This window comes from Schistocerca gregaria, chromosome 7 (genome assembly GCF_023897955.1).
Source record: "Schistocerca gregaria isolate iqSchGreg1 chromosome 7, iqSchGreg1.2, whole genome shotgun sequence".
Taxonomy (NCBI): domain Eukaryota; kingdom Metazoa; phylum Arthropoda; class Insecta; order Orthoptera; family Acrididae; genus Schistocerca; species Schistocerca gregaria.
The window spans coordinates 116,541,247-116,553,860 of NC_064926.1; the positions used below are offsets into that span (position 1 = coordinate 116,541,247).

Genomic DNA, 12,614 nt, shown 5'->3' on the forward strand with positions numbered 1-12,614 from the left:
TTTCACGGCTGAAGGTCTCGAAACAAAAAATCTTAAGAAATCAACAAGATAAAAATCCAGTTCAGATAGCAATAAAGTAATTTAAAAAAACAACACAGCAAGGTAGATAGAACGAACATATGCAAGGTGCAATACAAATTGCTGAAGGGCACAATGTTTAAAAACAAAAAAAAATTAAATATCGACAAGATTAAGATACAATTAAAGAGACAAATAAAATAAAAAACATATCACGTGTTAAATTTACAATTTTTTTAAGAAAAAAGGAAAATAACCATAAGCCTTAAATTTTAAGCAACTGAAAACAGATAATTAAACACCGGTGGCACTCAGAAGCCTCCAGGGAAGTCGGTCTGCCCTCGTTCACTTAGGCGAGACAGGTGGTAAGACCAAATACACTTGATCCGTCGGAAACCCAACCAAGGCACAGCCATGGACCGACCGACAAAACGACTTGCTCGCCACCAATTGGTACATGAGAACTTAAACTCCAAACGTCACGAACGTCATTATCCTCAAGGAAATATGTATTACACTATCAAAACCACGCACTATGTTGGACATCAAAAACAGGTGAGGAAAGTACGCTGCCTGAAATTACTTCAGTGGCCAGGGCACGAAGCTCGTAGCGTTGAGACAGCTCCACACACGCTCCGACACTGTGCAGGGAGCGGCAGCGGACCCAGTAACTGCACCGCGAGGAGATATCTTCTTTGGTCCGCAGCAACCGTCCGACTGCCTGCTTGTCCGTCAGCGACTACTGCTCCGTTGCGACTGCACTGCTGGTGCGTCTACCACTCACTTCCAGACACACGACGGAGGAAATACTGGATCGGACCCAACCATGCAGAGGGAACACACCCAATGGCTAAACGACATCCATGCACCAGGAAAGGACTGACCCAAGTTCCACAAGATGGTAATTGAAGGGGCCCAGAAGGGCTCAGAGAACCAGTTACACGTCGCCTGATGAGACGACCAACGTCTCAGAGCCACTACGCCAAGAACATTTAAAATAATTGTCAGTGGGAATAACGCAACCAAACGCACAATCTGACAAACACGTGCACGAAGACCTGAACGATACAACAGCAATTAAGCATGCATGAAGACAGATCGGGAGTCGAAGCACACACACACACACACACACACATACACACACACACAGCCGATTCATGAACATTCGGCGAGGCAAAACGCGCCAACCGACGATCCACCAAGACCGTGGCCTGGCTCAAGTGATGCGCGGCGGCAATGGTCAGCGAGCCATGTCTACGCAGACGTCGCTGCTCCAACCCGACTGCACTAGTGCCGCATTGCAACTCCTCGACTGGCACGATCGGACTGGGCTCCAGACGCATTCCAACCGACTGGCAGCCTGAACTCCCAAAGAACTCCTAACTCGGACTGACGAGCTACGACAGACAACGACCGGGAAGTAATAGCAGTCAAGCAAAGATACTACGAGAGGGGATATATCGATACACGCTGCTAATGCCGCTAACGGTCAGGCAAAGCTTCAACTCAGTGACAGTGTTAATTTAAATTAACTTAGTGAGATGGAAGTACGTTAAAAACAGAGTGTATAGTAGATGATAGCGGGAAGATGAGCCACGCATGGCTCAAGGATTTCTAGTGTTTCTGTTCCAGGGAGAATGAGATATCCAAGTTATGTGTACTCTGGAGTTCAGTCTTCGTGTGGAGGTCACATGTAGTTTTATCTGGACTGGGACATTCAGAAACTGGTCGCTGAGTACGAGTTTCAACCAATCGATAAATCATATATTGATTACCTGGGGCCTTTGCCTCATTCCAAAAGCAGAATCCTTTTTTGCTTTGATCATAATCGACACCTTCACTAAGTATGTCTCGTTGATCCCTGCGGCTATTAATATTCAGCACCTTGAGAAATTTTCATCGGTTTTGGACCCTGAAAACTTTAGTTAGTGAGTATCGGCCTTCACGTCTAAAGAGTTCCAGTGGTTCTGTTTTGACAAGGAATAATACGTATTACCAACACATCTTAGTATCTAAGGCCACATTTTACTGGAAAAATAAGCCATAACTTGCAATCATCCCTCGCTGCTTACCATTCAATGTTCCATGTTGCCAAATTGTCTACATTTTTCCTTGGATACCGCCCACCATGAAGCCCATAAGACCACTCCCGCCAAGCTAAGCATTCTCATTAAATCCTCCAGTGACCATTTTATGACCGCTCAAGGATCTACTACTGGAATAGGCGGATCTGGAAGAATTAAAAGAAAATTGTGGAAGCTTGGTAGGAGAACGGGAAGCAAATCGCTTCAGTTAAAGTAGGGGATGAAGCATTTCTCAAAAAATTTTCAGCAGAAAGTCAATGCCTTCACGGCATCAGCAGAAAATGTTGCCGAAGTTTGTCAAACCTTATGTAGTAGGTGAAAGGCTAGCACTGCTGTTCCCTTCGTGCTGAGGGATGCAAGAAACGGATGATGGACAGACAAAAGCCCAAGTATTTACAGAAAGGAGATTCCAGCTACCCACCCCACTTCTGCCTTTATGTGGGAGTTTGAGCTGTTGTTCCGGCTGTGTGTTGACTCTTCCACTTAGCTTCCCTTTGTTGTAGTGTGACTGGCTGTGCAAAGTTTTAATGGAGCGGGCTACAATGGACATGAGAACGGCTGGTTTACGGCAAAGTTTGACAGAGGGTTGTTGGAACGACTGGGATAGCGCAGTACACCAGTGTGCCAATAATGGTGAGGCTATTACAGTCTGGGTTTGCAGTGAGCAGTGGATTACTGCAGCGTCGCCTTTGGCTTTGCACAATGCAGAGGGGCAGCACAGTTGAATGGAACTGAATGGCACAAGAAACACTTGTTGAGTGGTGTTGCCCGTGCCTGCAGTGGAAGTCGTTGCTTTCTGTGGGGGTTTTATGCCTGGCTGACGCCATGTTGTATCATGTGGCATTGCGCACACTCCTCACTGCTGCCAACTCCACCATTTATTGCGGATGAGCTGTTTGCTGCCAGACGATCTGTCCCCTGAGCTATTGAGCTGTTGTTGGCCCATTTCCTGTTGGAAACCGTACTGTGCTGTAATTACACTCTCTTATTCTTCTGGTTCACCAGTGACCGAGTTATGACCCTTCTATGTGCTATATGAACTTACACCAGTTGGGTGTGCCTGTCGATGAGGCCAGTGTTAACTGTTATGCCTTCCAAATGGTTTGGCAATCGTTTGACGAGGCAATTAGTATCTGAAGTGTTCTTATATGAAGACAGTAGAAGTTCTAACTACTAATAATGTCTCATTAATTCTGAAACTGACTTTAATATGTGTTATAACTACTGTAAGACTTCAAACTTAACTGCTTCATCTTACAGCAAATTGGTAATACTTAGGCTAGACAATTCCATAATCGCCTGGTCCATCTGTCAATTGTTCTTACGTGTTTAATTATTACTTAGCTGCTTGCTCTGATTGTGGTTACATACGAAAGGTGGAATAGTTTTTCCATTAATTTTCACTTTCTTTTGTGGCAGTTTAAAGATGGAATTATATTGATCATATTATGACACGGTCAATGAACCTTAGCAGCTATGTTCAAAGTTTTATATTGATCATATAACCCGCAACAACTAGAAGTGTTGTGATTTATTAAGGGAAAAACTTTTCTTTCTCTGGTTTATAAATTATAACATTTAATGTCTTATATTGATGGTTCATAAAGGTTGGTGGCATCATACTTCGCTGTCAGTTTGTTGTTCATTAATGTGTTGTGCAGTGGGATGTATCTGACTCTTTCATGTCAGGCGTTGCCTCAGGCACTGTCTCGACCCACTGTTCTCTGGTGGGCCACAGTTCAATTTCAGAATGCATATATATGAGAGTGCCGCCTGTTGGAATCAGGATTCCTATGCTTGCGTGCAGTCATATTTTGGTAAACAAATAATATTGCTACACTGTATCCTAAACTCGGTTTGTCCCTTCCACTGCAAAAGTCCCCTGCCCTGTTATCAGCTGTCACATTTATTACTTTATAATCTCTCAATAATTACTTCTGATGATAGCTATATTAGTCAAAAATTTGAATTTAATTTTTCCTTTCATCTTTGCATGGTACATCAAAGAACTCCACTGCAATTACATATTTAGCTTTGGAAATTTTGTGGTAACTAGAAAAGCATTAGGTGTGAGATTGTTATAAATTCCTCTTTTTATTTCTTCCCCAACAGCTCATTTAGTATCATTTTGCTACATGAATCCCAGCACTATACATTGCAGATAAGCATTTATAAAACATAAAAACTGCCATTTAAGTGCGATAAGGACTTAGAAAAAGGGGAATAATGCTGTTATTACATTGCAGAATTGGGTACGTTATTAACAGTCGATAACTGAAGCAATTTCAAAAATTCTGGAACTTGACAAGTACCATCATACTTGATTGTCAGTTTGTTGTTCTTTAATGTGTTGTGCAGTGGGATGTATCTGACACTTTCATGTCACGGGTTGCCTCAGGCACTGTCTCAACGCACTGTAATCTGGTGGGCCACACTTCAATTTCAGAATGCATATATACAACAGTGCCAGCTGTTTGATTCGGGATGGCTATGCCTGCGTGCAGTTATATTTTGCTAAACAAATAATATTGCTATACTGTATCCTAAACTCGGTTTGTCCCCTGCCCTGATATCAACTGTCACATTTATTACTTCATTATCTCTCAATAATTACTTCTGATGATAGCTATTATGGACAAAAAATTAAAATTTTCCTTTCGTCTTTGCATGGTACATCAAAGAAATCCACAGCAATTATATGTTTAGCTTTGGAAATTTTTTGGTAACTAGAAAAGCATTAGGTGTGAAATTGCTATAAATACCTCTTTTCATTTCTTTTCCAACAGCTCACTCAGTATCAGTGTGCTACATGAATCCCAGTACTACATATTGTAGATCTGCATTTATAAAACATAAAAACTGCCATTTACGTGCGATAAGGACTTAGGAAAAGGGGAATATTGGTGGTATTACATTGTAGAATTGAGTATATTCTTAACAGTCGATAACTGAAGCAATTTTTTTTTAAAAAAATGTTCAAATGGCTCTGAGCACTATGGGACTCAACTGCTGTGGTCATTAGTCCCCTAGGGCTTAGAACTACTTAAACCTAACTAACCTAAGGACATCACACACATCCATGCCCGAGGCAGGATTCGAACCTGCGACCGTAGCAGTCGCACGGTTCCGGACTGCGCGCCTAGAACCGCGAGACCACCGCGGCCGGCAAGCAATTTAAAAAGTTCTGTAACTGTTTCAGCATCTTCCTGTTTGCAGTTATCACTCATGTGTGTTCTAGAGCTTAACTTTACAAAGCATTGAGTAATAAACACATATGTTTGCTGCAAAGTGCAGTGGTGCTTTATTTATGCCATATCAGTGCAGGGTACAGGACAGTGTGAGCAGCTCCAGACTGCGCCTCCACGGTGTGGCGGCCCCTCAGCGGCGGCGGCTACAACTTGTGGGCGGCTCTGCGGGCGGCGCCTGACCTGGCGTGGGGCCTGTTTGCAGCTCTGCTCGCAGCGTGTCGGCTGCCTGCACGCGCGTGTTTCGCGTGGCCAGCCCGGGCGTGTGCACCTGCTCAACAATAAAAGACAGACGTGATGATCAAGTGTCTCACCATAAAACTCCAGTAGTCATAACAGCAACACCTGTCTACAGCTGCTGCAAACAGTAAGCTTGCATTCTAAGTGCATTTTTTATATTTAAAAAGTGGATGACACATAAATGTTTGCTCTGTTTTCTTTACAAAAACCCTTGAAATTATTATATTTATAATCAAGTAAGTTGTATGGAAACTGTGTCCTGTCAAAAACAAAATTGTAAGCATGGAACACAATACAGCCTACCAATTAAAAAAGAAACATAAATAAATACAGCGTGTGACACAATACCATAGTGCCTAACGTAGGATATTTCCACACTGTTAATGTTGCAATTTTGAGTAACGCAATAAATTTTTCTGTAATATATTTTTCACTGTTTTGTAAATATTTTCCTGTCAATGAATGTGATTATGTAATTTAAATGTAATATTTCATGAAGAGTTACATAGTAACATGTAGTAATCACGCCTGTCTAGATAGGGAAATTTGATATAGTGAACAGTCAAAGAATATATCTAAAGCAGTGAACATTGTAACTGGGCGTGGACGCTCACAGAGTAGTAGAGTCTTGCGCAAGCTCTTGTGCAGCAATGTCTGACAACAGGCGCTCAGGCGTAGTATTTGCTAGCAGCATGTAGTGCGACACATTGTAAAGTAGGGCCTACCAAACTGGAATAAATGTATGTGACGACCACAGATAATTGGAAACAGTGCAAAAAGTACCAAGAGGAGTTAATATGAAAGAAGAGCGTTATGGGTCCAAAGTTGTGTATTGCAAAGCGATGACAAGACAAGTTGCCATGTTGCCATGTTGCCATGCATTGTCGGCGATTATTTCCTTTACACAGCAGCAGCAGCGACTCGCTGAAATAAGACCAGAACAACTTTAATATTTAGAAGTTTATCAAGGCTAGCTACCTAGCATAGTAATAAAATTTTGTGAATTAATACCAACTTGATGTTAACACTGTGTTAAAAGTGCTCAGACCTGAACAATTACCAAATAGGGTCCTATTCTTTCATTATTAATTAAAACCGCATGTCACTGTTGATGATAAAAAGACTAAAATTGTTGAACTAACTTAATCTTGATAATTCGTTTAAAGAAGGGAAAATTATCAATACTTATAATCAAGATAGTTAAAGACTTTACCGCTCAGTGAAATCTTCACTTGAAAATCAGTATTAATATTCAGTGATTACGAAAAAATAATTTCAGTGAGTTTTGAACGTTAGTGCAGATCAGAAGTTTAATTTTTTTGGGAGAAAAAAATGGCTCTGGGCACTATGGGACTTAACATATGAGGTCATTTGTCCCCTGGAACTTAGAACTACTTAAACCTAACTAACCTAAGGACAGCACACAAATCCATGCCCGAGGCAGGATTCGAACCTGCGACTGTAGCAACAGCGCGGATCCTAGAACCGCTCGGCCACGAAGGCCGCCTTTTTGGGAGATCAATAGTTTTTGCTCTCATTTCCAAAACATGTAACAGGTTATGCAAAAGTTAATCAGTAGTTATTTAATGAAAGTTACATGCTACTAAGACATTTTGCTTAACAGAAAATATTTGTTTAAAAACAATACATAGTAGAAATATTAACATTAGGCTTTACAGGGGTCTGTGAGAAGCTACTTATTACTCAAACTGAGTGCCAAACAATTATTAGTCAAGTGGATACTCTTAGTGCGATTTGCTTAACTGAATCCGTGATTAGATTTATTTCATGTTGCTAACTGAGTTTGATTCTGAACTCTAGCCCTTGTTATTTTGCCCATTCCCAGCTGACTGTCATTCGTTAACTATTACGTAAATACTTTTCCAATTTGATTAATAGAAATATAACATTATTCGCTCACACCATGAGCTGGCTACCGTTTTCTATAACCCTTACAGTCTAAACTAAGAAATATCTAATTTCATTTTCTGAAATTTCTCTAAATACTTTGCAGTTTTTAGCTTTTGACAAAATTCTTTCGGTCCTTATTACGTAGAAGTAATCGCGCAATAACGATTCGGCTATAAGTGATTCTACGTTATTTTATTTTTAATTTGTTCTCCGGAAACGATGCGTTTATGTCTGGCATCAGGGATATTAGGAACACGTGTCATCAGTTATTTCAATTTTCCAAATGTCCAGTGGCTGAACTTCGAGAATTTTAGTCTTGAATCAATATTAGTTAGTGGAAATTTCGATCAGACAATAGAGAGAAAAAAGGCTAAAATCGGCAGCAGCAGAAGCATGAGCCGATCCCGAAATTATATGACGGTGAGCTGACTAATGACAGTGGAATGGGTAGCTAAATAAAGACGCCAGATCTCAGTAATGTGACAGTAAAACAGGAGATCGACGATTATTACCAGGAAAATAGCTGAGAGATGTTCTCAAAGAGCGTGGGTCATACGGATAAGATCGAAACGAAGACAGAAATAAAACTGGTACTGAATCAAATGGGCGGTGTGCCACTGGGAGTTTTGAATGAATTCAAACAGATGATATTAACGATGGTTTGAAAAATGACATGTCTTCGTCAGTGCAGACATTGAATAATTACATGAGCTCGTTGGATAACAAAATTGGTAACATGTAAAAGGTCTGAATCTACAAATGGCCCATACAATAAATAAGAATATAAATAAGCTAAAGAGAACGGTATGTTGCAGTTAGCAGAAAAATAACTGAAGATACAGCCGCTATGCGTGGAGATTTAAGCACAAAAGTATCCCAGCAAATTAAAATAGTAAATGATGAGGAGGAAAAGAGTCGTAGTGAACTAGATCGATTTGTAAAAACTTGCAAAGGGCGCATCATGAAAGTTTAAAACGAGACAAAGACCAAATTACAAGAATCTGCGACTGATATTAACACTCATGTACGGGGAAAACTCAGACGTTTGAAGTTAGCGTGAATCACTAAACGGTGGAGTTTACAATTTATAAATAGTGAATCTGAAATCTGAATGTAATAAAGTCAAAGAAAATTTAAAAAATAGAGAATATGAAAAATTTAGGCTAGGATGATCTTACCCCAGTTACGTAAATTTCGAAATATAAAAGTTCGAACCATGAAGCGGAGTCCATCCATTTATTTTTATAGAAACATACAGGAAAATAATTTCTTCAGCGTTATCTAATGAGGATCGAATTACAATTGGAGAACAAAGTTAATCGAGGACGCGATTAGCTGGGTAGTCCATGTTATAGACAGTTGCCGGACTTCAGACGACTTTCAAACAAAAGGTTCGAAGAGAAATACTGGTCTTAGATATCAAGAACGAGGTTTTGAAGGAATTTATGAAAGCTACTCCATAACGGTCACGCAAAGAAAGAAACATGAAACCGAACTGCGAGGAATTGATCAAAAAAGTCACGTACGTAGAAGGCCAGATGTCAGAACACAGTTGGCGACATTCATGCTAGGTACCGAGACAGTGAAAAACGATACTGCAGCAACTACAATCACGAAAATAATAATAACTTTAATCACAACAGTAATAATAAGAATGATTACGAGATGAGGTGAGCTCACGTAGAAAGAGGTAGGAGAGGAGGACGAAGAGGTAGCCGTCATGGAAGAGGAAATCAGAATGGATGAATTTGCGAAAGTCACTGTTCGGAAAACGGAGATCCGCAACAGTAATGGGGACCGCTGGTGTGGAGATCAGTAGCGGCCATGCCGTCAAAAACCGTGTTACTGTAGCGATAACAATAGGGTGCTCAGTAACTATCCAAGTCGAGCATGTAAGCACAATCAGGTTCAAGTAAGAAGCAGTACGCATAAATATCAATGCAAGGTTAATTAATTTCGCGAACAAAGTAAATCAAATGTGGTAGCCAATGAAATCAGAGGTGCTGTCGGAGTGGTATCGTGTGAGGCGCATACGTGTAGTACGGTGGCGCCGATAATGGATCAGTGTATGGTCACGAAGAAATGTGTTGTTGTTATCGACGTCGAATCAGTAGGCAAGGAGAAGGAATGACTAAATTAGTTAAGTAAAATATATGAGAAGATGAAAGAATGGAAGAGAAGTAGGAAATAAGTTTCAGTGAGAAGAAAATTAAGATTACTGATGATTATGAAGTGTGTGAGTTACTGGGGGTGAGCAATCTGAGAGAGATGCTGCGCGATGTAAGTGAAATTAACGAGTGGGTAATGAGCAATGTCGATGATATTAATGAACATGGTGAGTAGAAGGGGACACGATAAGTGGAAGTGATTAAGAATTTTGCAGATGCCATTCCCGATTCAGTCGAAATCGACATACTTAATCAGACAACCGGAAACTGTAATATACGGCAAGAGTATGTAGCTTCTGGCAACCAAATGAAATAAGTAAGTGAATTATATGGTTCCAATGTGTACGAAGCCAAGGTTGGTGTGATGCGTTAAGAAAACAGTGATAATGAACGTGAACGTGCCGATTACTTAGATACAGCGATGGTTAAACGTGTCATGTGTAAAAAGGAGGAAAGGGATGGGGGAAAGCTGAAAAACACCCCAGATAAGTTAACTGAAAGAGATAACGTTTAACGTAAAATGCGAGCATTTCATGTTAGGCGTTAACGTGCCAGTTTTGTGGAAAGATCTGGACGTGAGCAAGACTTTTGGGAAGATACATGTAACAAATCGGAGCGTTGTGAGCCAATAGTGCCTATAGAAGTATACACAACAGAAACTCAGTATTAACTGATAGCAGTAGTGAAATTAGCGTCATGTCTCAACCATTTTATGAGTATATCTAAACAGAAGCAGATATCGTTGCGATTCCAGTTATAGGAGTGGAAGTTATAGGCGCTAGTGGTGCCTGTAGCAAACCGATTAAGAAGCGAGTCTTGCTGCCATTTCTTAATAAAATTATTTTATGTCAGCATGATTTTTAGTGGTGTACCAGTTAAGTACTCGAATTATTGGGGTATGGACTGGATGATGAAACATGATTCTTCATTGTGAGAAGAAATTAATGACTTGTTCTGTAGTAGACAGCAAAATAGAAGAGAATTTTGGCGATATTAATCAAGCGATTGAAAATCATGTTAGAGGGCCGAGTTTAGTTACGTTTCTTATGGGTGAAGGCTTGAGTGAAGGGCCGCGTCTTATCATATCAGAAAAGGGAACGCGATATCACCTTTCGACGACGAATTTGCAAAGATAGTGGTGAGTGTTTCGGGTATGTGACTTCGAGTACAAAATTCATACGCCATTAGCGATTTTTTGGACCAGTCTATCTGGTACCATTAGCTAGGAAAAATTTGGTGGTAAGTTTCTACGGGAGCAAACTGCTGAGGTCATCGGTCCCTAGGCTACTTAATCTACTTAATCTAACTTAAACTAACTTACGCTAAGGACAACACATACACCCATGCGCGAGGGAGGACTCGAACCTCCGACGGGGGGGTGGGGGTGGGAGGGGGAGGGAGAAGCGCGAACCGTGGCATTAACTAGCGAAGAAGTGGTAATAAAAGAGATAAACCGTATGGAAGAATGGAGAATAACACAACGACCTAAGGGCCAATATAATAACCCGGTCGTTTTGGTAAACAAGAAAAGTGATAGCATTAGGATTGTGATAGATGCACGCGATCTTAACAGGATTATAAAGTGAGAGACAAATCGTCTCGAATGTTTGTACGAGGTGTAGCAAAAATTCAATAACGTGTGGGACATGACGGGCCTCGATCTGACGGCCAGCTGTTGGCAGATCGCTCTCGTGCAAGAATAGCGAAAACTGACCGCGTTCTTGTTTGCAGGGAAATGTTACCAACATAAAATAAATAAATAAATAAAGGGTGAATTTGTGAAAATTTCTACGTTACGTTAAGCCACAGCGGAAACAGTGATTAGTAAGTTGGGAGACAATTATTTCGTGAAGATAGGGAAACCGAAAGCTACGCTCTCGGACAATGAACCTTAGTTCGCATCTAACATTTAAAATGAAGGTTCAAAATGGCTCTGAGCACTATGGGACTTAACTTCTGAGGTCATCAGTCCCTTAGAACTTAGAACTACTTAGACCTAATTAACCTAAGGACATCACACACATCTATGTCCGAGGGAGGATTCGGACATGCGACCGTAGCGGTTCCACACTGTAGCACCTAGAACCGCTTGACCACTCCGGCCGGGTTTAAATGAAGGCCTGTCGGAGAAACGGTGTAGAGGTGATTCATATTCTGGTGTGTTACGTGTCAAGCAACCTTCCGGAATGCTATGTGCTTGAATTAGGCAGGTGTTTTAGGGCATATTTCCATAATGTCCACGGAGCACTGGCGAATATGTAGCTGACGTTAGTATGGTCCCCTCCCCCAAATCGACCAACCAAAGTGTTGGACAAAATTGCCACGACCCACCAGGGTTTGATAGGCTCGGAATGTACATCAAAACCTGATGCCATGAATGCTGCCCTTGTGCTGTGTGTAGACAAACACAGTGATAGAGCGCCTTACTTGGAGGGCCAGTAGTGACACAAGGGCGGGTGGCGGCGTGCTCAGCCAGCCCGCTTCAACTGCTGCTTACCTTTGGCTGCCTGCCTGCTCTCTCCACTTAGACCCTCCTCATCAGCGCAGTCGTCGCCCTCGTATTCTTCTAAGCTTTCGTAGTCATCTTCCCCCACTTCATCGTCTGCAGCAGCTAGTGGCGTGCAGTACGCTACAAGCAACACGCCAGAGATCAGCAGGACGAGGGCTACCTTCATGGCTGTAGTGGCTTCTAAACGTGTCACAAGCGAGCACACGGGCCTCCTCTTATAGGGCGCGTCGGACACTTATCGCTCATACTGTGGCATGCAAGGACAGCTACTTGGTACAAACGGTCAATTAGCCGTATCGTTGAGCTGTCATAAAGGAAGAAATATCTTACTGACATAGTAGTAAAACTTGAATCTCAAGGTTCTAAAAGACGATAACAATATTGTAAGCACTACAGCTGCTAAACACAGGAGAACGAAGAAAAACATTTGATGTACCTT

General features: G+C 41.4%; 1 protein-coding gene across 1 annotated transcript; it reads right to left on the reverse strand.

The window, feature by feature from the left end:
* Positions 1-5,379: 5,379 nt before the first annotated feature.
* LOC126282256 (uncharacterized) lies at positions 5,380-12,377 on the reverse strand. The gene is made up of 2 exons (XM_049981854.1): positions 12,164-12,377; positions 5,380-5,618 (listed from the first exon to the last, which is right to left on the reverse strand). Exons 1-2 carry the CDS (start codon positions 12,339-12,341, stop codon positions 5,494-5,496), a joined length of 303 nt encoding a protein of 100 aa, XP_049837811.1. The 5' UTR covers positions 12,342-12,377; the 3' UTR covers positions 5,380-5,493.
* Between the last annotated feature and the right edge of the window lie 237 nt (positions 12,378-12,614).